The 25,171-nt window shown below is 41.8% G+C and overlaps 1 protein-coding gene and 1 long non-coding RNA gene across 2 annotated transcripts; one reads left to right on the top strand and one right to left on the bottom strand.

Annotated features, from left to right (window-relative positions):
- The first annotated feature begins 10 nt into the window (after positions 1 to 10).
- Positions 11 to 3,126, top strand: LOC135572927 (uncharacterized). The gene is made up of 2 exons (XR_010464553.1): positions 11 to 1,160; positions 1,712 to 3,126. It is a non-coding gene; the product is annotated as an uncharacterized LOC135572927 (long non-coding RNA).
- Positions 2,423 to 24,724, bottom strand: LOC115133837 (galactose-3-O-sulfotransferase 2-like). Its single transcript, XM_029667312.2, has 6 exons — positions 24,624 to 24,724; positions 16,079 to 16,229; positions 15,815 to 15,961; positions 12,379 to 12,499; positions 11,879 to 12,081; positions 2,423 to 10,107 (listed from the first exon to the last, which is right to left on the bottom strand). The coding sequence occupies exons 1-6, from the start codon at positions 24,701 to 24,703 to the stop codon at positions 9,388 to 9,390; spliced, it is 1,422 nt and encodes a 473-aa protein (XP_029523172.2). The 5' UTR covers positions 24,704 to 24,724; the 3' UTR covers positions 2,423 to 9,387.
- Positions 24,725 to 25,171: the final 447 nt, after the last annotated feature.

The raw sequence follows: 25,171 nt of genomic DNA on the forward strand, positions 1-25,171 counted from the left end.
GGCTAGCTAGATTATGTATCCTGTTGATAGCTTGCTATACAATCACGCAAGCTAATACTATTCAAAACCCACTCGGGGGTTAATATTCTTAGTGTATGACCAGCATCGATAGTTGGCCTATTTTTACAAATATCTCTATAATAATAAACATTTAAAATCCAATTCACTTGTGTCCATCATCAGTCGGTGAACCTGCGACTGACGCTTTCACTCTGCAGCATAGCAGTGCAGTGCACTCCAGTACAACTAGTCGACCACAGAGAAAAAGAGCTGCATTTTTAAACTAGGCAGGAGTATTCAACTGCTGATAATTGGAATTAATTAACAGAGGCCCACATAGCAAGCCTTTCTCTCACCATTTAGGTAGACCCAAATAATCCCCCAATACATTTGAAATTGTTTTTCACCCTACGTCAACGTAGCTAAATAGTTCATGTATTATTAAAAACTGTGAGCTTGTTTGACAATGAAGGAAATAACACTTGATCTTGTGAGTTGAAAATCCCATTAATCCCATTGTAAAACTTAATAATGTGATCAATTTGCAACAAAGGCTAGAGAGATTTGAAATTTCTATTTCAATCTTAAATAGATATGCCACTCAAAGCCACACTAGGATCACAGACAAAAGCTTTGGTCAGGAAATATTTGCTTTTATTTCATACAATTAAAAAACAAACTATGAATGAATGCACACAGACAAATACCAAGGTTTCAAACCAAGTATAAACAACTTCAAGTAAGAAAAAAGATAGTGATACAATAAATATGTTTTGCTGAAATATTACCTTCGATGTCTGCAAAATGTATGCTCTCAAGTATGGTAGAATAGTCCCAATTTAAATGAGAATACAATTCCTATCAATCCAGTTTAAATGTTATGTTTTAAAAAAAAAAAAATGTAGGCTTAGAGAAGTACTTTTGTATTCCCTCGGTTTACCCTAGGAAATATTTCCTTGGTTTACCCATACAAATGTATTAAATCATAATGATATCAATTCAATCAATAATACTCAATGGTGGAGGGACAATGTATTTAAGTTTACATTTCAATGTTTCAAGACCTTATTCCACTTTCAAGAATGATGCCCATTTAATGTTTTTTTGAATGGCAGTGAAAAAAAAATGAAAAAAGAGAAAAGAAGATTCCATGATTCCAGGTGAGTATGCTTCAACTCGACATGAGACAAGAACCCTTTATTTCAGTAGTGTACAGTACCATTCATTCTCAAACAGAATTAAGTCAATAGTCCCACCAAGTCAATAGTGGAGAGGTCAACAGAAAAGTATTTATTATTATCACAGTACTATAGCAATCCGCACAAGCGAGAAATATGCCTTCAGACTAGCCTGTGAGGCAGCTCAGCCTCCAAGGATGATGTTTAACCTACTCAATCCAGAGTTGGTTAAACATCAGTCTGGCAGGCAGAGCTGCCTCCAAAGCTACTTAAAAGTAGCAATCCCATCACTTCTATTTGTAACATGTTTTGAGCAACAAAATTAAACTTTCTTACAATATTGTCAGTATATAAATTTGTGCACTGCTTGTAATGTGCATTGTGTGTGTGTTTGTGTGCAGTGGTGTAAAGTACTTAAGTAAAAATATTTTAAAGTACAACTTTTTTGTAAACCTTTCTATACTTTTACTTCACTTACATTCCATACATTTTCCCTGACACCCAAAAGTAATCATTACATTTTGAATGTTTAGCAGGACAAGAAAATGGTCGTATTCACACACTTATCAAGAGAACATCCCTGGTCATCTCTACTGCCTCTGATCTGGGGGACTCGCTAAACACAAATTCTTAGTTTGTAAATTATGTTTGAGTGTTGGAGTGTACCCCTGGATATCCATTAAAAAACAGGAAATGTGGTTGATAGGGGTTGGTAGTCCAGGGCAGAATTCATAAGGTACAGAGCGGCAGGCTCCGGGTCGGGGGCAGGCAGAGGTCAGTAATCCAGGGCAGAGGCAAAAGGTACAGAACTGCAGGCAGGCTCAGATCAAAAACCAGGAAAACTAGAAAACAGGCTCAAGGAAACAGGCGTAAGCCTGCCTGCTGTTCTGAAAAACACGCTGGTAGGCTTGACGGGACAAGACAAACTGGCAACAGACAAACAGAGAACATAGGTATAAATGCACAGGGGATAATAGGGGAAGATGTGCGACACCTGGAGGGGGGTGGAGCCAAGCCAAAAGACAGGTGAAACAGAGCAGGGTGTGACACTTTTACCAGGTGAAGCTGGTTGAGAGAATGCCAAGAGTGTGCAAAGCTGTCATCAAGGAAAAGGGTGGCTACTTTGAAGAACCTCAAATATAAAACATTTTTTGCTTTTTTGGTTACTACATGATTCCATATGTGTTATTTCATAGTTGATGTCTTCACTATTATTCTACAATGTAGAAAATAGTAAAAACAAAGATAAACCCTTGAATGAGTAGGTGTGTGCAAACGTTTGACTGGTACTGTATATTTTAGCAATTACATTTACTTTTGTATTTATATTTAAAAACCAAATACTTTTAGACTTTTAGTTAAGTAGTATTTTATTGGGTGACTTTCACTTTTATTTTCGATTAAGGTATCTTTACTTTTATTCAACTATGACAATTGAGTACTTTTTCCACCACTGTGTGTGTGTGTAGTTGCATTCCTGCCATTCTTTTAATGCATAAATATTTCATAAACTTGTAGTAACTTGGGTCAAGTACCATAAATGTTTTGTGTTTTTGTATTAATGTGTAATATTGTTAATATTATAATAATAATTGGGATAATCAACATAATTAAATGGTGTATCAATGTGTGTATGTTTCCGTTGGCTCTCTGTTTTGAAAACAAAAAATGAACAAACAGTGAATTCCAGTCAATTTTTTTAACACTATGTACCTTAAAATAAATACAATATATACAACAATATTTTTTTTAAGTAACGATAAATACAGCAAGCTATCGTTTTAAAGCCCTTTTTCCGAAATGTACTGTTTTCTAAGGCAAGAAATAGCTGTTTTATTAGTGTTTGTTTGTTTGTGAAATGGTTGTTGTTCCTGGATGGTACATTTAATTGAGTTTGTAATGGATTTTGTAACATGTTAAAAATGATTACATGTTCTTGAACAATCAACATCTTCTTTTTCTGTTAAAACCTCCATCTCTGTGACTCTTGATCAAGACATTCAAAAACTACAAAAAATAAACAAACATGGAGGCAGCGAAATGGGCTCTAGGTTAATACACACGCCATAACTGTAGTTCATAAGGATGTAAAACATAGAAAATGCAGATAGATAGACAGTGAAAGAGATAGCAGTTGTTTTAACTTCCACATTCTATGCACGTTTTGAATCAAACAGTTAAAATACATTTTAAAACATATTTCAGTTATTCCCTGGGCATGAAAACAGAAAACATTTTGAAACGGAAATTTGTGTTTTCATTGGACAAGTTCTGGTAGTGCCTCCTCCATTTCAAGACAATTTCTTCAGTTTTCTACTGAACATGGGCCTATTTTGATCATACATGTTGTTAGCCATAGACACCACCGATATTGTTTAAAAGATTACTTAGAAATTTCCAGACAGTCACAGATTCTCTACAAAAATCACAGCTTGTTCTGCCAAAGACATTTGTACCTTTGTGTACACGTTTTATACTGATTATTGATTATTATATTTAATCAATATTGACATCCTGGTACTTAGAGGCATTGCTATTGCCTGGTCCCAGATCAATTTGTGCTGTACAGCCAACTCCTATGTTTGTGAGTTACGAACATAGGACTGGCTAGATAGCAGAGACAGATCTGGGCCCGTATTTATCTAGTCTCAGAGTAGGAATGCTGATCTAGGATCAGGTCCTCCCTGTCCACAATGATCTGATTAAGTATGATCTAAATGATAAAACACTTTGAGACGCTTGATACATATGGCCCGGGCTACCATTCATTTCCACACCAGCATATGACGTAACTTTATATGCGCTCCATGGTCACCTGACACCACTTGCGCTGCCTGGCTGGCTGGACCACTGGGACCTGTGAGAGTGCCTTTCAATGAGCTTCCATGACTCACACTTAAGCTGTCAAGCATGACGGAGTACAGTGTGTGCGTGTGTGCGAGCGCAAGTATCTGTGTGTTAAATGTACTGTATATGTACAGTGCCTTGCAAAAGTATTCATCCTCCTTGGTGTTTTTCCTATTTTGTTGCATTACAACCTGTAATTTAAATAGATTTTTATTTGGATTTCATGTAATGGACATACACAAAATAGTATATATACACCTGTTCTGAATGGCCCCAGAGTCTGCAACACCACTAAGCAAGGGGCACCACCAACCAAGCGGCACCATGAAGACCAAGGAGCTCTCCAAACAGGTCAGGGACAAAGTTGTGGAGAAGTACAGATCAGGGTTTGGTTATTAAAAAATATCAGAAACTTTGAAGATCCCACTGAGCACCATTAAATCAATTATTTAAAAAATTGAAAGAATATGGCACCATAACAAACCTGTCAAGAGAGGGCCACCCTCCAAAACTCACAGACCAGGCAAGGAGGGCATTAATCAGACAGGCAACAAAGAGACCAAAGATAACTCTGAATGAGCTGCAAAGGTCCACAGTGGAGATTGGAGTATCTGTCCATTGGACACCTTTAAGGCATACACTCCACGGAGCTGGGCTTTACAGAAAAGAGTGTCCAGAAAAAAAGCTATTGCTTAAAGAAAAAAATAAGTAAACACGTTTGGTGTTCGCCAAAAGGCATGTGGGAGACTCCCCAAACATATGGAAGAAAGTACTCTGGTCAGATGAGACTAAAATTGAGCTTTTTGACCATCAAGGAAAACACTATGTCTGGTGCAAACTCAACACCTCTCATCATCCCGATAACAGCATCCCCACAGTGAAGCATGGTGGTGGTAGCATCATCACAGCATCATGCTGTGGGGATGTTTTTCATCGGCAGGGACTGGGAAACTGGTTAGAATTAAAGGAATAATGGATGGCGCTAAATAAAGGGAAATTCTTGAGGGATACTTGTTTCAGTCTTCCAGAGATTTGAGACTGGGACGGAGGTTCACCTACCAGCAGGACAATGACCCTAAACATACTGCTGAGGCAACACTCAAGTGGTTTAAGGGGAAACATTTAAATGTCTTGGAATGGCCTAGTCAAAGCCCTGACCTCAATCCAATTGAGAATCTGTGAAGTGACTTAAAGATTGCTGTAAACCAGCGGAACCCATCTAACTTGAAGGAGCTGGAGCAGTTTTGCCTTGAAGAATGGGCAAAAATCCCAGTGGCTAGATGTGCAGAGCTTAAGGAGACATACCCCAAGAGACTTGCATCAGTAATTGCTGCAAAAGGTGTCTCTACAAAGTATTGACTTTGGGGTGGGTGAATAGTTATGCACGCTCAAATATTCATTTGTTTGTCTTATTTCTTGTTTGTTTCACAATAAAAAATATTTTGCATCTTCAAAGTGGTCGGCATGTTGTGTAAATGAAATGATACAACCCCCCCAAAATCTATTTTCATTACAGGTTGTAAGGCAACAAAATAGGAAAAAGGCCATATTTTTGCACGCCAATGTATGTACACACATGATGTACAGTATATGTATTTAGTATATGTATTCACAATTCCACTAATATCATCAAAATCAATAAATCATAGCATGTTTTTGGGCTCATTTAATTGCTTTTACCTGACAATGTATAATCCTGAAAAATAATGTTAAAAGTACCATTTATATTCCTAAAACATACATTTAAAATTATACTGTTGCTGCTTCCTGTTGTCATGGCTTTTTGACTCATGGCCAAACTGGTTTTTGATGTCCAAAATCTTGTTCTCAAGATTGGAATTGATTAGCTTGTTTTACTGTACTCAATATCAAGCGCAAATTAATCGCTCACATCGATATTGTTTTGAAATCAATGGAAGTGGGACAACAACCGCAGAGACATGTACTGTCTGTGCTTTTCTAACAGACAAACCTCAATGAACATGGGTATACTACATATATGTCGATAGATGGCAACTTTTCACAGCCATTTATCAACTTTATTGATAACGTTTATTTCGGTAGATGGCCATTGGCCAATAAGGAAAAGTAAACAGCACTATTTGGACTGGACAATTTCAGTGAATCACCACCTCACATTGAGGTTGGCTTTCATTTGAATGATAGCATAACCCTCAAATCCACTAATTAATGTGAGGCCACTGGTCCAGTGTCTATGCGGGTCCACACTTTTCAGTGTTAAATTAGCACACTGCTTAGTGTACAGCCTTATTTCCATATTTCCCAGAGTACCTTGCCTATAACTGTAATTGTTTGTGACAGAGACATGGTTGTTGCATTCATCCATTTAGTGAGATCCATAGCGAAAATGTGAAGATTAAAATTGTATTATTTAACACAATACAACAAGTTTTTAATAAGGCTTTATTTTGAGGGCCTTGTTTTAGCCCAATACAGTGGCCTGAAACTCGTGGTTTTCAGGCCTGCAAGTCACATTAAGATGACGGCTTGCAAAGTGATGAGTAATTCCTATTGGAATCCAGACAGACTGGGTATATGCAACATTTTAAATTCTTATTGACCTGCAACCTGCATTGAGAATGACTGCCGGGTTGGGAAGACAAAGATATCAGAAATATGATAATAATGGACGTTGTTTTAGTTTAATACCGGTTATTAACACCAACACTGGGGTTCAATTACACCAAATAGTTTTAATTTAACACCGGAATCAACACTAGAAATGTTACACTGAAAAATCAACACTCGGGAACACTGGCCCATTTGCTGTGTAGCTCGCATTTAACACCCGCATTGAGTCAGGGAAATACTGTGTATCCAATATTACTATATCTATTGAAAGCCACACTAAAAAGGTTCAAAGTCAGACATGCTAGCTATCCATTCAACCACAGTGCTTCAGTTCAGATACAGTACATTACTGCTGTACACTTCGGTCCTTATCAAAGTACCATGTGTTAACTTAAGAGTTTTCGCTCCTAAGTCCCACCTTGGAGACATCACAGTTAAGCCTATTCTGAGACTCACTGCTCTCCAATGCTGGCTTCGTATCAGTGGAGGCTGGTGTCGCTTTAAATTGGAGGACAGGCTCATTGTAATAGCTGGAATGGAATGAATAGAACAGTATCATGTGTTTGATATTGATGCTTTCGTTGCATTCCAGCCATAATGGACTACATTTTTTACTCCGGACACACTGTGTTCAAAGCGATGGATTCCAGTCAGAACATGCAACTCACATCAGGTGGGAATCATTCCTCTCCCAGTATGTGGCTATGGCTGGCTGCCTGGCTGCTGTCATATCATATATGCTGTCTGTGTTAGCGTTCAAGAAAGGTAATAGCCTAGTTATTTTTCAAAAAACTAAAACTGACAGGCTGAGTTTTTGATCGTGCAGGAGACGACAGTGAGGGGGAAAGTATTTGATCCCCTGCTGATTTTGTACGTTTGCCCACTGACAAAGAAATGATCCGTCTATAATTTCAATGGTAGGTTTATTTGAACAGTGAGAGACAGAATAACAACAAAAAAATCCAGAAAAACACATGTCAAAAATGTTATAAATTGATTTGCATTTTAATGAAGGAAATAAGTATTTGACCCCCTCTCAATTAGAAAGATTTCTGGCTCCCAGGTGTCTTTTATACAGGTAACAAGCTGAGATTAGGAGCACACAAGGAGTGCTCCTAATCTCAGTTTGTTACCTGTATAAAAGACACCTGTCCACAGAATCAATCAATCAATCAGATCCCAAACTCTCCATGGCAAAGACCAAAGAGCTCTCCAAGGATGTCAGGGACACGATTGTAGACCTACACAAGGCTGGAATGGGCTACAAGACCATCGCCAAGCAGCTTGGTGAGAAGGTGACAACAGTTGGTGCGATTATTCGCAAATGGAAGAAACACAAAATAACTGTCAATCTCCCTCGGCCTGGGGCTCCATGCAAGATCTCACCTCGTGGAGTTGCAATGATCATGAGAACGGTGAGGAATCAGCCCAGAACTACACGGGAGGATCTTGTCAATGATCTCAAGGCAGCTGGGACCATAGTCACCAAGAAAACAATTGGTAACACACTACGCCGTGAAGGACTGAAATCCTGCAGCGCCCACAAGGTCCCCCTGCTCAAGAAAGCACATATACATGCCCGTCTGAATGATTCAGAGGACAACTGGGTGAAAGTGTTGTGGTCAGATGAGACCAAAATGGAGCTCTTTGGCATCAACTCAACTCACCGTGTTTGGAGGAGAAGGAATGCTGCCTATGACCCCAAGAACACCATCCCCACCGTCAAACATGGAGGTGGAAAAATTATGCTTTGGGGGTGTTTTTCTGCTAAAGGGACAGGACAACTTCACCGCATCAAAGGGACGATGGACGGAGCCATGTACCGTCAAATCTTGGGTGAGAACCTCCTTCCCTCAGCCAGAGCATTGAAAATGGGTCGTGGATGGATATTCCAACATGACGATGACCCAAAACACACGGCCAAGGCAACAAAGGAGTGGCTCAAGAAGAAGCACATTAAGGTCCTGGAGTGGCCTAGCCAGTCTCCAGGCCTTAATTCCATAGAAAATCTGTGGAGGGAGATGAAGGTTCGAGTTGCCAAACGTCAGCCTCGAAACCTTAATGACTTGGAGAAGATGCAAAGAGGAGTGGGACAAAATCCCTCCTGAGATGTGTGCAAACCTGGGGGCCAACTACAAGAAACGTCTGACCTCTGTGATTGCCAACAAGGGTTTTGCCACCAAGTACTAAGTCATGTTTTGCAGATGGGTCAAATACTTATTTCCCTCATTAAAATGCAAATCAATTTATAACATTTTTGACATGCGTTTTTCTGGATTTTGTTGTTGTTATTCTGTCTTTCACTGTTCAAATAAACCTACCATTAAAATTATAGACGGGTCATTTCTTTGTCAGTGGGCAAACGTACAAAATCAGCAGGGGATCAAATACTTTTTTCCCTCACTGTATGTTGAACGTAGCAGTTGGACCACCAAATCGAACTTTCTTTCTCGATCAGAGAAGCAGAATTTTTGAACGACATCTGGCCCACTGAATGCAATGCAATTCCATTTCAAGTCCCATTAAAACACATCCACAGCAATCATAAATGCCGTATGAACACGAAATAGAGTCATAACCAGTCCAAAGTTCAGCCAGAAGAGAATGTACAGTAGAGGTGGGTTGGAGGGAGAATGGGTATTTATTTCCAACAAGTCTCTTGAGTACTTTAGTAATAGAATACTCAACGAGTGCATGAGTAAGAGTACACAGGCTCAGTCAGCGTTCTGTCTTATCCATTCTCTCAAGGCAGTGAATTCTGGACGGAAAACTATTTTATCTTCCCTTTCCCTCCTCCTCGTAGCAATGTCTGGTTATTATTATTATTATTACTATGAGATAACCGACTCCTGTCCTCCCCCGTCCCCCCTCGTCCTTCCCCCACCCCCAGCTCTCCTGTCCTGAGTTGGGAAGAAGGGTCTTTCCTCAAGTAGGCTCCCCCAGCAGGGATAGCCGGGGCCTGGGCTTGGGCAGCCTGGGGAGCAGCCCTGGGGAACTGCCTGGCATCCAGCAGGTCCTTATACTGGATCTCTGGCCTGATCATCCTCAGACAGGACTGATGAGTAGCGTTGTCCAGCCCAGGCTGGAGCTCATATCCCAGGATCTTCACCAAGCCGCTCTGGAAGGGCCTGATGGTCTTGTCGCGGATGCGGCTGGCCTCCACAGGTCTCCCGCCGTCCCTCAGGCAGGCCCGGGCCAGCACATCCCGGCGGGTACGGAGAAGAGCGACCTCCTGGTCCATCCTAATTCTCCCGAAGCGATCCACCTCGTTCCAGAAGGAGCGGTTGAAGGCCTGGTAGAGGTGCCAGTCCAGGGCGTTCCACTCGCGGAGCTTTAGACGTTGGTCGTCTGTTAGAGCCAGGGCGGGGGGCTGCGCAGCAGCCACTTTACCCACCCAGGAGCTGCCTCCGCTGGGCTTCTGCTGGCGGGCGTTGAGACTGAAGGAGACGATGGCGTCCAGCGGCCAGCAGAGGGCGTGGCGCAGCAGGACCTGTATTCATAAAGCGTAGGTAAGAGAGTGCTGATCTGGGATCAGGTACACCTTGTCCATTAAATCTTATTTACTGTATCGAAAAGGCAAAACATATCCTAGGTCAGCACATTCATAAAGCTTCTCAGAGTAAGTGTGCTGATTTTGAATCAGATAATCTTATTCATTCAGGCAAAATGTATCCTAGATCAACAATCCTAGGCTGAAACTCTTGATACATATGGCCCCAGGACCTGTATTCATAAAGCGTAGGAAAAAGAGTGCTGATCTAGGAACAGGTCCACCTTGTCCTGTGAATGTAATATTATCTGCTGTATCTAAAAGGAAAAACTGAACCCAGAGCCTGTATTTATAAAGGGTCTCAGAGCAAGAGCTAGGGTTATAGATGTGTCACTGCAACCTTAAAGGTCCTAAATTATGTCACCATTGCCCTTGATTCTAAGCAATGTTGTGCTGCTATTTTTATTGACTTGGCCAAAGCTTTTGATTACGGTAGGCCATTCCATTCTTGTCGGCTAAGGCCGGCTAAGGAGTATTGGTGTCTTTTGAGGGGTCTTTGTACTGGTTTGCTAACTACCTCTCTCAAAGAGTGCAGCGTATAAAGTCAGAACATCTGCTGTCTCAGCCACTGCCTTTCACCAAGGGAATAACCCAAGGCTCGATCCTAGGCCCCACGCTCTTCTCAATTTACATCAACAACATAGCTCAGCCAGTAGGAAGCTCACGTAACCATTTATATGCAGATGATACAGTCTTATACTCAGCTAGCCCTTCTCCGTATCTTATGTTAAACGCTCTTACAACAAAGCTTTCTTAGTGTCCAACAAGAATTTCTCTGCCTTTAACCTTGTTCTGAACACCGCCAAAACAAAGGTCATGTGGTTTGGTAAGAAGAATGCCCCTCTCCCCACAGGTGTGATTACTACCTCTGGGGGTTTAGAGATTGAGGTAGTCACCTCATACAAGTACTTGGGAGTATGGCTAGATGGTACACTGTCCTTTACTCAGCACATATCAAAACTGCAGGCTAAGGTTAAATCTAGACTTGGTTTCCTCTATCGTAATCGCTCCTCTTTCACCCCAGCTGCCAAACTAACCCTGTTTCAGATGACCATCCTACCCATGTTAGATTACAGAGACATAATTTATAGGTCGGCAGGTAAGGGTGCTCTCGAGCGGCTAGATGTTCTTTACCATTAGGCCATCAGATTTGCCACCAATGCACCTGGAACGAGCTGCAAAAACCACTCAAACTGGACAGTTTTATCTCGTCATTCAAAGAGTCAATCATGCACACTCTTAGAGACAGTTGTGGCTGCTTCGCATCATGTATTGTTGTCTCTACCTTCTTGCCCTTTGTTCTGTTGTCTGTGCCCAATAATGTTTGTACCATGTTTTGTGCTGCTACCATGTTGTGCTGCTGCCATGTGGTATTGCTACCATGCTGTGTTAGCATGGCAGCAAAACATGCTATGTTGTTGTCTTTAGGTCTCTCTTTATGTAGTGTTATGGTGTCTCTCTTGTAGTGATGTGTGATTTGTCCTATATTATATTTTTTTAATCCCAGCCCCAGTTCCTGCAGGAGGCCTTTTGCATTTTGGTAGACCATCATTGTAAATAAGAATTTGTTCTTAACTGACTTGCCTAGTTAAATCAAGGTTAAATAAAATAATTAAAAAGAGTGCTGATCTGGGATAAGGGCCACCTATGGATAAAAGCTAAAAGCGTCTGCAAAATGGCATATATTACTATATATTATAATTATATGTACCATGGATTGGTCAAAGTGCTCAGAGACCAGGATGAGTTTGAAGGCGCGTCGGACGGCCGCCTCGCCTCTTCGGGCCAGTATGGTCGAGAAGTTGGCGTTGTGGTCCAGGCCAAAGTCGAACCAGAGCAGGTTGCGGGCGTAGTGGTTGTTACGGAGACGGGGGTCGTAGTACTTCCTGGGGTTGTCGGCGAAGTCTCCCAGGCCTGTCAGATTAGATTAAGGTTCAAATTAGATTAGAGATTACATTAAAATTAGATTAAGAAAACTTTGACCTCAATGAGGCAATTCATTTTGCAGCATACAACCTCAATGTAGATAAAAAACTGATTCCCCAGACACAGATTAAGCCTACTCCTGAATTAAAAATGCATGCTCAATGGAGAATCTCCAATGAAAGTGCTTTTGAGTACCGGACTAGGCTTAACCTGTGCCCAAAAAGTAACAGAATAGCAGACATACATGAGCATTAAGCAGTGGAATAGAATGGCTACATGATGTACCTTTGGCCTTCTTGAAGGCGGGGGCGACAGCTTTGTAATAGGCATAGGACGACTCGGCCAGCGCTACGGGGTCACGCATGATAGAGAAGTAAAAGGTGTCCACTGGCATCACCTTCTCTACCTGGAGGACCACAGAAGAAGAGGTCAGAGGGCCAAAGGTCATGGGGAAAGAAAACGAGTGATGGAGGCCATAGTCAAACTGTTTGAATGACTTGAAATGACCCAGTACACTGTATAATTAAAAACATTGAAAGCTGTTTGATTGGATGTAAAAAATGTAATAATGAACTAAAGAATGGATATAAAAATATGAAGTTAGGTGACGCACACTCTTCTCTTCATTGCAGTATAATGCCTTTACTTCATCAGGGTCAGGGTGGCACTTTAGCTAATGTTTTAGGCCTTTATTACAACCTCTCACCTGCGGTTATTTGAAAATGAAATAATCTCCAAAATATCGCTATTTTTAAAACAAGCCATAGAAAATTGGTTGCAATTTCAGTTTAATCCACCAGGAAAGACAGAACACATATTACAACAATATGGTGAAACTCAAATATACTAAATTATAAAATAAACATTATTTGGGGAATAAAAAACAAACAAAAGTATAATCTTTGTGAATTATATCAAAAATAGGACTGGTGGAGTTATGTCACACATGCAGCTAACAAAAATATATGGAAATGTCTGCTCTACCCAAAATTACAACCAACTAATTGCAGCATTACCGCAAAAGTGGAAAAGGCAAGTGGAAGGGGGGAAAAGTAAGGAACTTGTCTGTCAGCCCTGCATTAAAGACTAAAATTGTTTAAAGGAAATTGTGATAAAAACAGTATACCAGTGTCATTTAAGGACCCCAAAAAATGACAGCTGTGCCATACACATTGCAAAATTGTTGTGAAGAGATTGTCGATGTACCGCTTCCATGGCACATGGTTTATGAACTGATACAACATTTTCAATTTAAATTACTATACAACATTTTTACAACCAATAGAATGTTATATATATGGGGGATACAACCATCCCAGCTCTGCAAATTATGCTGCAAAGAAACAGAATCATTAGATAATTTGTTTCGGTACTGTCCATATATATGCATCTTTATTTTTGGTCACTGCCAGTTGAGGACTTGTGAGGCGTCTGTTTCTCAAACTAAACACTCTAATGTACTTGTCCTCTTGCTCAGTTGTGCACCAGGACCTCCCACTCCTCTTTCTATTCTGGTTAGAGCCAGTTTGCACTGTTCTGTGAAGGGAGTAGTACACAGCATTGCACGAAATCTTCAGTTTCTTGGCAATTTCTCGCATGGAATAGCCATGACTTCTCAGAAGAAGAATAGACTGACGAGTTCCAGAAGAAAGTTCTTTATTTTTGGCCATTTTGAGCCTGCAATCGAACGCACAAATGTTGATGCTCCCAGATACTCAACTAGTCTAAAGAAGGCCAGTTTTATTGCTTCTTTAATCAGAACAACAGATTTCAGCTGTGCTAACATAATTGCAAAATGTTTTCTAATGATGAATTTGCCTTTTAAAATTATAAACTTGGATTAGCTAACACAACGTGCCATTGGAACACAGGAGTGATGGTGGGCCTCTGTACGCCTATGTAGATATGCTATAAAAAATCTGCCGTGTCCAGCTACAATAGTAATTTACCACATTAACCATGTCTACACTGTATTTCTAATTGCATTTCTTTCAAAAACAGGGACATTTCCAAGTGACCCCAAACCTTTGAACGGTAGTGTATATGGGGGATTGGAAATGATGCAGCCAATTACAGTGATAGAAGCCACAATGTATCTGCAATATTAAAGCAGATCTAGCCCCTAAAGAAAATAAACAAAATATTTTAGAAGGACTAGTAGGAGTGTGTGTGTGTGTGTGTGTGTGTGTGTGTGTGTGTGTGTGTGTGTGTGTGTGTGTGCAATGAGTCTAATGTTTGTGAAGTTGAAACCCAGTCTTTGATGTTTTCTAACAAGTATCACACACACACACACACACACAGTGATGATTCTAAGATACACTATATATACAAAAGTACACCCCTTCAAATTAGTGGATTCAACTATTTCAGGCACACCCGTTGCTGACAGGTGTATAAAATCGAGCACACAGTCATGCAATCTCCAAGGACAAACATTGGCAGTAGAATGGCCTTACTGATGAGTTCAGTGACTTTAAACGCGGTGCCGTCATAGGATGCCACCTTTCCAACAAGTCAGTTCGTCAAATTTTGCCCTGCCAGTTCTGCCCTGCTAGAGCTGCTCCGGTCAACTGTAAGTGCTGTTATTGTGAAGTGGAAACGTCTAGGAGCAACAACGACTCAGCCACAAAGTGGTAGGCCACACAAGCTCACAGAAGGGGTCCGCCGTCAAACTCATCTGTCCTCGGTTGCAACACTCACTACCGAGTTTCACCATCTGGCAATCCGACAGACGAATCTGGGTTTGGCAGATACCAGGAGAACGTAAAGTTTGTTGGAGGGGTAAAAATGGTCTGAGGCTGTTTTTCATGGTTCGGTCTAGGCCCCATAGTTCCAATGAAGGGAAATCTTAATGCTACAACATACAATGACATTCTAGATATTTCTATGCTTCCAACTTTGTGGCAACAGTTTAGGGAAGGCCCTTTCTGTTTCAGCATGAAAATGCCCCAGTGCACAAAGCGAGGTCCATATAGAAATTGTTTGTCGAGATCGGTGTGGAAGAACTTGACTCGCCTGCACAGAGCCCTGACCTCAACCCCATTGAACACCTTAGGGATGAATTGGAATGCCAACTGCGAGCCAGGCCTAATCGCCCAACATCAGTACCCGACCTCACAAATGCACTAATGCTCTTGTGGCAAAATGTCCTTTCCAACATCTAGTGGAAAGCCTTCCCAAAAGAGTGGAGGCTGTTATAGCAGCAAAGGGGGGACCAACTATATATTAATGCCCATGATTTTCAAATGAGATGTACGACGAGCAGGTGTCCACATACTTTTGGTAGCTAAATTGCTCCATCCTGTTGAAACGTACACATACAACTGTCACTGTCCTTTTCTTTGCCAACAACAGAAGCAGTTAACAAATCACAAGGGAACCTGCCAAACTTACAAAATATTATCATCATCTCCATGAAAATAATAATCTGTGTTAAACTAACGCACAATTTTTTAAAAATAATATTCTGTTTGTATTCGTTTTTTTTCTCCCTTCTGTCCTGATTTTGTTTATTTCCTCAATAAATAATAGGCCAACGTGTAAATATAGAATTAAAAAATGTCCTCACATGCACATGAATATAGGAAAAATTACAATACAACTGACCTTGTGTCTTGCCCTGTTAATGGGTTTGTTTGTTTTTTTTGCTGTTCAAAAACCTCAATAAATACACATGGGAAGAAAATAAAGAAATACACAATTAATAATCTAAAGCACGTACCTCTGGTTTGTTGAAGCGCATGTGGTTTCCCATAATGCTGAACTCGGCCACGTGGGGCCCTCTATAACCTTTGACCCTGTGTGCGTTGAAGGGGAGGGGGTAGCCAAACTGGTACCCCAGAGGCAAGGCGAAGAACAGATCTCTCTCCTAGAAGAACAAGACTATGGATTTGAAGCTGCTTTCAAAGAGCCAAACAAAATCGTACAATATAACATCAAAATAAGTTTGCTGGAAGAAAGCCAAACGGAAGATGAAGTAGTCTACCTCTCCGTATCGGTAAAGCATGTTGAGAACAGTGCTGCTGGCTGTCTTGTGGGTCTTCAGGAACATGACGTGGCTGTGGGGCCGACAGGAGCCCAGAGGCGGGCCCTGGCCGTCGGATGAGAACAGCGACCGCGACCTGTCCTGCTGGAGGCTACATGAGGGGAGGGGGAAAAGATGATAATTTCAAAATGGTTTCAAACAAAAATATTTTTATGCAGTTCCACATGTGCACTGAGAGGAATAAATGTAAATGTATGCAAATTGGCCCATAACTCCGCCTATCCAACAACATAGGCATATGACTATACATTCTTTAAGCAGGGTTCATACAGACATTGATAAGTCAAATTCAAGGACTGTTTCAAGAACTTAATTGTAATTTTCAAGGACCTCAATGCTATACAATTGTATAATTTACAGTTGAAGTCAGAAGTTTACATACACCTTAGTCAAATACATTTAAACTCCGTTTTTCACAATTCCTGACATTTAATCCAAGTAAAAATTCCCTGTCTTAGAATCACCACTTTAGGTCAGTTAGAATCACCACTTTATTTTAAGAATACGCTCAATTAGTATTTGGTAGCATTGCCTTTGAATTGTTTAACTTGGGTCAAATGTTTCGGGTAGCCTTCCACAAGCTTCCAACAACAAGTTGGGTGAATTATGGCCCATTCCCCTTGACAGAGCTGGTGTAACTGAGTCAGGTTTGTAGGTCTCCTTGCTCGCACAAGCTTGTTCAGTTATGCCCACAAATTTTCAATAGGATTGAGGTCAGGGCTTTGTGATGGCCACTCCAATACTTTGACTTTGTTGTCCTTAAGCCATTTTGCCACAACTTTGGAAGTATGCTTGGGGTCATTGTCCATTTGGAAGACCCATTTGCGACCAAGCTTTAACTTCCTGACTGATGTCTTGAGATGTTGTTCAATTTTTCCACATAATTTTCCCCCCTCATGATGCCATCTATTTTGTGAAGTGCACCAGTCCCTCCTGCAAGCAAAGCACCCCCGCAACATGATAATGCCACCCCCGTGCTTCACGGTTGGGATGGTGTTCTTCGGCTTGCTAGCCTCCCCCTTTTTCCTCCAAACAAAACGATGGTCATTATGTCTAAACAGTTGTATTTTTGTTTCATCAGACCAGAGGACATTTCTCCAAAAAGTATGATCTTTGTCCCCATCTTTACCCCCTTTTTTACCCCCCCCTTGTCTCCCCAATTTCGTGGTATCAAATAGTTAGTAGGTATATATGATATATTATATATGATATAAATCAACTCGTACATTTTATGGAATATAGCTATGATCCCCCTTCCATCTTAATGTAATGACATGAAATAAATTGGCAGATCATTATCAATGACTTATCAACAGCTGTAACAAGTTGTCCAGTGTAGGAAATCCTCACTGGTACCCTAGTTTATAGACCCATATAAATACTGTAGTTATTTACTGGATACACTTCTATCCAAACAGTTGGGTCACTCTAGAAGACAACACGGACCGGGTCACTCTAGAAGACAACACGGACCGGGTCACTCTAGAAGACAACACGGACCGGGTCACTCTAGAAGACAACACGGACCAGGTCACTCTAGAAGACAACACGGACCGGGTCACTCTAGAAGACAACACGGACCAGGTCACTCTAGAAGACAACACGGACCGGGTCACTCTAGAAGACAACACGGACCGGGTCACTCTAGAAGACAACACGGACCGGGTCACTCTAGAAGACAACACGGACCGGGTCACTCTAGAAGACAACACGGACCGGGTCACTCTAGAAGACAACACGGACCAGGTCACTCTAGAAGACAACGCGGACCGGGTCACTCTAGAAGACAACACGGACCAGGTCACTCTAGAAGACAACACGGACCGGGTCACTCTAGAAGACAACACGGACCAGGTCACTTAGCATGCTTTTTTCTAAATACAGTTACATTAAAAAAATGAGCATGGGGCTGCGTGATAATCCACCGCATTTGCCTATTTCAGCCTTCACATCTATGATGGAAGGTGGCCGAGCTACAGCAGTTTTTGTCAGACCATGAGACATCCAAAGAAATCTGTCTTCTCACGAAAACGCTTGTAGTGTCCAAAACGGTTTGACCTACAAACTTTATGTAAAGATGAGACTCTCACGAACATGATGGGGTTCTCCGTTTTGCTCTACAACCCCCATAATGCTAAGTTAAGGCTACCAAGCTTGCTAGGACAGAACAGATACAACTACAAATGGCACTGAGGTGTGAAGTGAGAGGTGTCTAAGCCTTTGAGCCCAACAATGGCAGGAGAGTCTCACAGCCTACCCACCCAAATCCAGAGGCCTTTGAAGCCCCCTCCCACTGTTCAGATACCATCCGCTGGCATTTTCTACATAGCTTATCCCATGTGGATGGGACACTGCTGCTTGGATTCCACCTGGTGATCTGTTCACTGTCTGCCCTGGCCTGTCTGGTATAGGTACCCCCGCCACACTTCCCCGCTCTCTCCCGAGCTTTCGCTCAACTCCAGCACACACGCACTGTTGGGGCGAGTGACTCTGAACTTACAATGGCTAGCCCCATGTCGTTATATTTTTTTCTTGTGCTTTATGCTATTTGCCTCATGACTCCTACATGCTGATGACTATGCACTTGCTTGTTTACCCAACCGTGGGACAGACTGTTTGTTCCCACACTTGGGACTCTGGCTCTCTATTGGTTACGCGGACTCTTGGCCTCCCATCCTATTCTTACCACCTCTCGCCGGCTTTATATTCATATTACCTGATGAGATGGCTGTACAATATGATCTTGTTGCCATCTAATGCACATTCAAATGTCATAAATCAACACTGCAAAGCTATCCCTGTCCTCTGCCGTGCCTTGATTGTATTACTGCTGATGATATCTGGAAATGTGCATATATACCCTGGCCCATCTACTGTTGCTAGCCCCAATTCTGACGTGTGCTCTGATATCTGCTTCACTGATTTCTGCTCTCGTAAAAGCCTGGGTTTTCTGCACGTTAACACTACCTAAAATGGATCAATTGTGATTAAGGAAGAGTGTTTTGAACACTAATGTTAACCTTTCTAGTTCTAACCTTTTTCAGCAAGACAGATCTGCCGAAGTTGGTGGAGTGGCAATCTTTACCAAGGAACACCTTCAGTGCTCGGTTGTCTCCACCAAGTCTGTCCCCAAACAATTTGATTTGCTGGTTTCAAGCATTAAACTTTCAAATAGCTCTTTGTTGACTGTTGCTGGTGGTTATCGTCCTCCATCAGCACCGGCCTGTAACCTACCTGCCCTAAGCTCTCTCCTGGCCCCTTACACTACGTCTGAATGTTTCCTGCTAGGTGACCTAAACTGGGACATACTTAAACCACCTGACCAAGTCCTAAAGCAATGGGACTCCTTAAATCCTTCTCAGATTACTACCAACCCCACAAGGTATCACTCCAAACAACCAGAAAAGGCTACTCTCCTTGACGTGTTTTCTGTAATGACGTTAGTGATGACTGTTTTACAGCCTGTCTTCGTAATGGCTGCTCAGTGAAAGGACCTGTCCGGATGTCATAGATGCTTGCTAAGACATTTTAATGAGCAACCCTTCCTTCATGACCTGGTCTCTGTAAATTGGAATAGAATCAGCTTGATCCCCTCTGTCGAAGACGCTTGGACCTTATTTTTTCATATTTTCAGTGGTATTGTTAACAAACATGCCACCATAAAGAGAATTAGAAGTAACATGTTACTGCACCTCAAGAATTCCATTTGGCGAAAGGTTCGGCACACGCATACTCAGGCTGACTGGCTCGTGTTCAGTCAAATGAGAAATAAGTGCACTCAGGCTATCCAGGAGGCCAAAGTTAGTTAATTTAAGGAGCAGGTCTCTCTCTGTGGGTCTAACCCCAAGAAGTTCTGTAAAACGGTTAAAGACCTGGAGAATAAACCCTCCTCCTCACATCTGCCCATGTCCCTTAATGTTGATGATGTGGTTGTTACTGACAAGGAGCACATGGCTGAGCTCTTTAATCACCACTTCAATAAGTCAGGATTCCTATTTGACTCAGCCATGCCTCCTTGCCCGTCCAACATTTCCTCATCTCCCACCCCTTCTAATGCAACTACCCTGATGCTCCTCCCTCTTCATCCCCTACACCACTACAAAGTTTCTCCCTGCAGGCGGTCACTGAGTCTGAGGTGCTAAAGGAGCTTGTTAAACTTGACCCCCCAAAAAAACATCTGGGTCAGATGGATTAGACCCTTTCTTCTTTAGTGTTTCTGCCCCTACCATCGCCAAGCCTATCTCTGACCTTTTTAACCTGTCTCTACTCTCTGGGGAGGTTCCGATTGCTTGGAAGGCAGCCACGGTGCGTTTTTTATTTAAAGGGGGAGATAAAGCTGATCGTAACTGTTATAGGCCAATTTGTATTTTGCCCTGGTTATCAAAAGTGTTGGAAAAACTTGTCAATAACCAACTGACTGGCTTTCTTGATGTCTGTAGTATTCTTCTGGTATGCAATCTGGTTTGCGCTCAGGTTATGTATGTGTCACTGCAACCTTAAAGGTCCTCAATCATGTCACCATTGCCCTTGATTCTAAGCAATGTTGTGCAGCTATTTTTATTGACTTGACCAAAGCTTTTGATACGGTAGACCATTCCATTCTTGTGGGCCGGCTAAGGAGTATTGGTGTCTCTGAGGGGTCTTTGGTCTGGTTTGTAAACTACCTCTCGCAAAGAGTGCAGTGTATAAGGTCAGAACATCTGCTGTCTCAGCCACTGCCTGTCACCTAGGGAGTACCCCAAGGCTCAATCCTAGGCCCCACTCTCTTCTCAATTTACATCAACAACATAGCTCAGCCAGTAAGTAGGAAGCTCACTTATCCATTTATATGCAGATGATACAGTCTTATACTCAGCTAGCCCTTCTCCGTATTTTATGTTAAACGCTCTACAACAAAGCTTTCTTAGTGTCCAACAAGCTTTCTCTGCCTTTAACCTTGTTCTGAACACCACCAAAACAAAGGTCATGTGGTTTGGTAAGAAGAATGCCCCTCTCCCCACATGTATGATTACTACCTCCGGGGGTTTAGAGCTTGAGGTAGTCACTGCATACAAGTACTTGGGAGTATGGCACTGTCCTTCTCTCAGCACATATCAAAGCTGCAGGCTAAGGTTAAATCTAGACTTGGTTTCCTCTATCGTAATCGCTCCTCTTTCACCCCAGCTGCCAAACTAACCCTGATTCAGATGACCATCATACCCATTCTAGATTTTGGAGACGTAATTTATAGATCGGTAGGTAAGGGTGTTCTCGAGCGGCTAGATGCTCTTTAACATTCAGCCATCAGATTTGCCACCAATGCTCCTTATAGGACCCATCACTGCACTCTATACTCCTCTGTAATCTGGTCATCTCTGTTTTTCTGTCGCAAGACCCACTGGTTGATGCTTATTTATAAAACCCTCTTGGGCCTCACTCCCCCCTACCTGAGACACATACTGCAGCCCTCATCCTCCACATACAACACCCGTTCTGACAGTCACATTCTGTTAAAGGTCCCCAAACACACACATCCCTGAGTTGCTCCTCTTTTCAGTACGCTGCAGCTAGCGACTGGAACGAGCTGCAACAAACACTCAAACTGGACAGTTTTATCTCCATCTCTTCATTCAGAGACTCGATCATGGACACTCTTGCTGACAGTTGTGACTGCTTCGCGTGATGTATTGTTGTCTCTACCTCTTGCCCTTTGCGCTGTTGTCTGTGCCCAATAAGGGTTGTACCATGTTTTGGGCTGCTACCATGTTATGCTGCTGCCATGTTGTGTTGCTACCATGTTGTTGTCATGTTGTGTTGTCATGCGTTATTGCCATGCTATGTTGTTGTCTTAGGTCTCTCTTTATGTAGTGTTGTGGTGTTTCTCATCGTTTTATTTTATTTTACATTTTTAATCCCAGGCCCCCGTCCCCGCAGGAGGCCTTTTGTGTTTTGGTAGGTCGTCATTGTAAATAAGAATGTGTTCTTAACTGACTTGCCTGGTTAAATAAAGGTTCAATAAAATAAAATAAATATTAAAAAGTGTCATGGGACTTGCCTGAAAGTAACCCATACAAATTAATCGAAGTATGGGGGTAGTTTTGTGCCAACCAAAATAAGGGGTAAATACAGTGCCTTGCGAAAGTATTCGGCCCCCTTGAACTTTGCGACCTTTTGCCACATTTCAGGCTTCAAACATAAAGATATAAAACTGTATTTTTTTGTGAAGAATCAACAACAAGTGGGACACAATCATGAAGTGGAACGACATTTATTGGATATTTCAAACTTTTTTAACAAATCAAAAACGGAAAAATTGGGCGTGCAAAATTATTCAGCCCCCTTAAGTTAATACTTTGTAGCGCCACCTTTTGCTGCGATTACAGCTGTAAGTCGCTTGGGGTATGTCTCTATCAGTTTTGCACATCGAGAGACTGAAATTTTTTCCCATTCCTCCTTGCAAAACAGCTCGAGCTCAGTGAGGTTGGATGGAGAGCATTTGTGAACAGCAGTTTTCAGTTCTTTTCACAGATTCTCGATTGGATTCAGGTCTGGACTTTGACTTGGCCATTCTAACACCTGGATATGTTTATTTTTGAACCATTCCATTGTAGATTTTGCTTTATGTTTTGGATCATTGTCTTGTTGGAAGACAAATCTCCGTCCCAGTCTCAGGTCTTTTGCAGACTCCATCAGGTTTTCTTCCAGAACGGTCCTGTATTTGGCTCCATCCATCTTCCCATCAATTTTAACCATCTTCCCTGTCCCTGCTGAAGAAAAGCAGGCCCAAACCATGATGCTGCCACCACCATGTTTGACAGTGGGGATGGTGTGTTCAGGGTGATGAGCTGTGTTGCTTTTACGCCAAACATAACATTTTGCATTGTTGCCAAAAAGTTCAATTTTGGTTTCATCTGACCAGAGCACCTTCTTCCACATGTTTGGTGTGTCTCCCAGGTGGCTTGTGGCAAACTTTAAACGACACTTTTTATGGATATCTTTAAGAAATGGCTTTCTTCTTGCCACTCTTCCATAAAGGCCAGATTTGTGCAATATACGACTGATTGTTTTCCTATGGACAGAGTCTCCCACCTCAGCTGTAGATCTCTGCAGTTCATCCAGAGTGATCATGGGCCTCTTGGCTGCATCTCTGATCAGTCTTCTCCTTGTATGAGCTGAAAGTTTAGAGGGACGGCCAGGTCTTGGTAGATTTGCAGTGGTCTGATACTCCTTCCATTTCAATATTATCACTTGCACAGTGCTCCTTGGGATGTTTAAAGCTTGGGAAATCTTTTTGTATCCAAATCCGGCTTTAAACTTCTTCACAACAGTATCTCGGACCTGCCTGGTGTGTTCCTTGTTCTTCATGATGCTCTCTGCGCTTTTAACGGACCTCTGAGACTATCACAGTGCAGGTGCATTTATACAGAGACTTGATTACACACAGGTGGATTGTATTTATCATCATTAGTCATTTAGGTCAACATTGGATCATTCAGAGATCCTCACTGAACTTCTGGAGAGAGTTTGCTGCACTGAAAGTAAAGGGGCTGAATAATTTTGCACGCCCAATTTTTCAGTTTTTGATTTGTTAAAAAAGTTTGAAATATCCAATAAATGTCGTTCCACTTCATGATTGTGTCCCACTTGTTGTTGATTCTTCACAAACAAATTAAGTTTTATATCTTTATGTTTGAAGCCTGAAATGTGGCAAAAGGTCGCAAAGTTCAAGGGGGCCGAATACTTTCGCAAGGCACTGTATGTGGGAAAAAGATTACTTAAATATTTCTTGAATGTCCTGGATATTGACCAGACACTTCAAAACCTTATACCTTATTATTTATTTTTTGATTGTCTTTTTTGCCATTTATGAATGTGTCATTCAATGCGTTTCCAAGGGATATAGTAGTTAAGGACAAATTCAATATTTCATTAAATATTTTTTAAATATATATGTTTTATAGTTAAAGGGGTCCTAAAAATTAAAAATCATATAGCTAAATGATCGATTGGTATGATCATCTTAAAACAATTCCATATGTTAGCTTAGTAGAACCCCCCCCAACAGCTTAGACTTTTAGAGGTTATTAATGAACCAAGACGTAACATACAGGACAAGATAAGTCTCTATAATGTAGGTGCTACTACAATGTATTTTTCTTCTTCATTGTTTTGCTGATGAAAGCAATATGAAAAGAGAATGGTGCAAATAGCAAATTGCTAAAGGTGCAGGTGAAAGTTGACTGAACACAACATATTGCTGTATTGGTTGTTCCTATACTGGTTAAACACTTGTCATGGACTGGGATAGGTAAGTTGATTCTATTCTCTATTGAAGAACAATAGAATAGAAAAAGACGTTGTTTTTACAAAGAGCTGCAGAGTAGCTATAGCCTGATCCCGCAACTGTTTGCGCTTTCTTGCCAACTCCAACACTCATTGTCAAACAGGAGTTTGCAAAGACAGCAGGAACTGATCTGGGACCATGCTAGGGTGGAGGACCTCTGACCTTTTGTTGAAGATGACCCCCAGTAACTGTCCTGCGAAGGCGATGGCCACGAACACCAGCAGGGCCTTCCAGAGCCACATGGGCCCCACCCGATAGCGCCCCAGCCCGCATCCTCCTGTGGAGAGGGAGAGAATTATAAATATTATTGTTATTTATTTAATGGTCCAGAGCCACATGTGCCCCAGCCGCATACTCTTTTGTGTGTGTGTGTGAGAGAGAGAGAGACAGAAAGAGACAGAGAGAGAGAATTGCATGGGTCACCAAGCAAATATGATATAACACACCAAACTAATATAAGGGTTAGGTTCAGAGACACGTAGGCCCCAGCCGCATCCTCCTAGAGTGGGGCGGGAGAGGAAGGAGAAGGGGAGAGGGTATAAAGAGCAAGGGAGGAGAGATAGAGGGGAGTGGAAGTGGGACAGAGAAATAAGGAGAGAGGGAGGAAGGGAAATAGAGGGAGGCAGAAAGATAATTATGACTTGAGTGTTGTGATGACCAGTGAGAAGCACCAGTATCAGCGAGAAACATTCTCCGAGTATGACGTCAGC

This window comes from Oncorhynchus nerka, linkage group LG8, assembly GCF_034236695.1.
Source record: "Oncorhynchus nerka isolate Pitt River linkage group LG8, Oner_Uvic_2.0, whole genome shotgun sequence".
Taxonomy (NCBI): Eukaryota; Metazoa; Chordata; class Actinopteri; order Salmoniformes; family Salmonidae; genus Oncorhynchus; species Oncorhynchus nerka.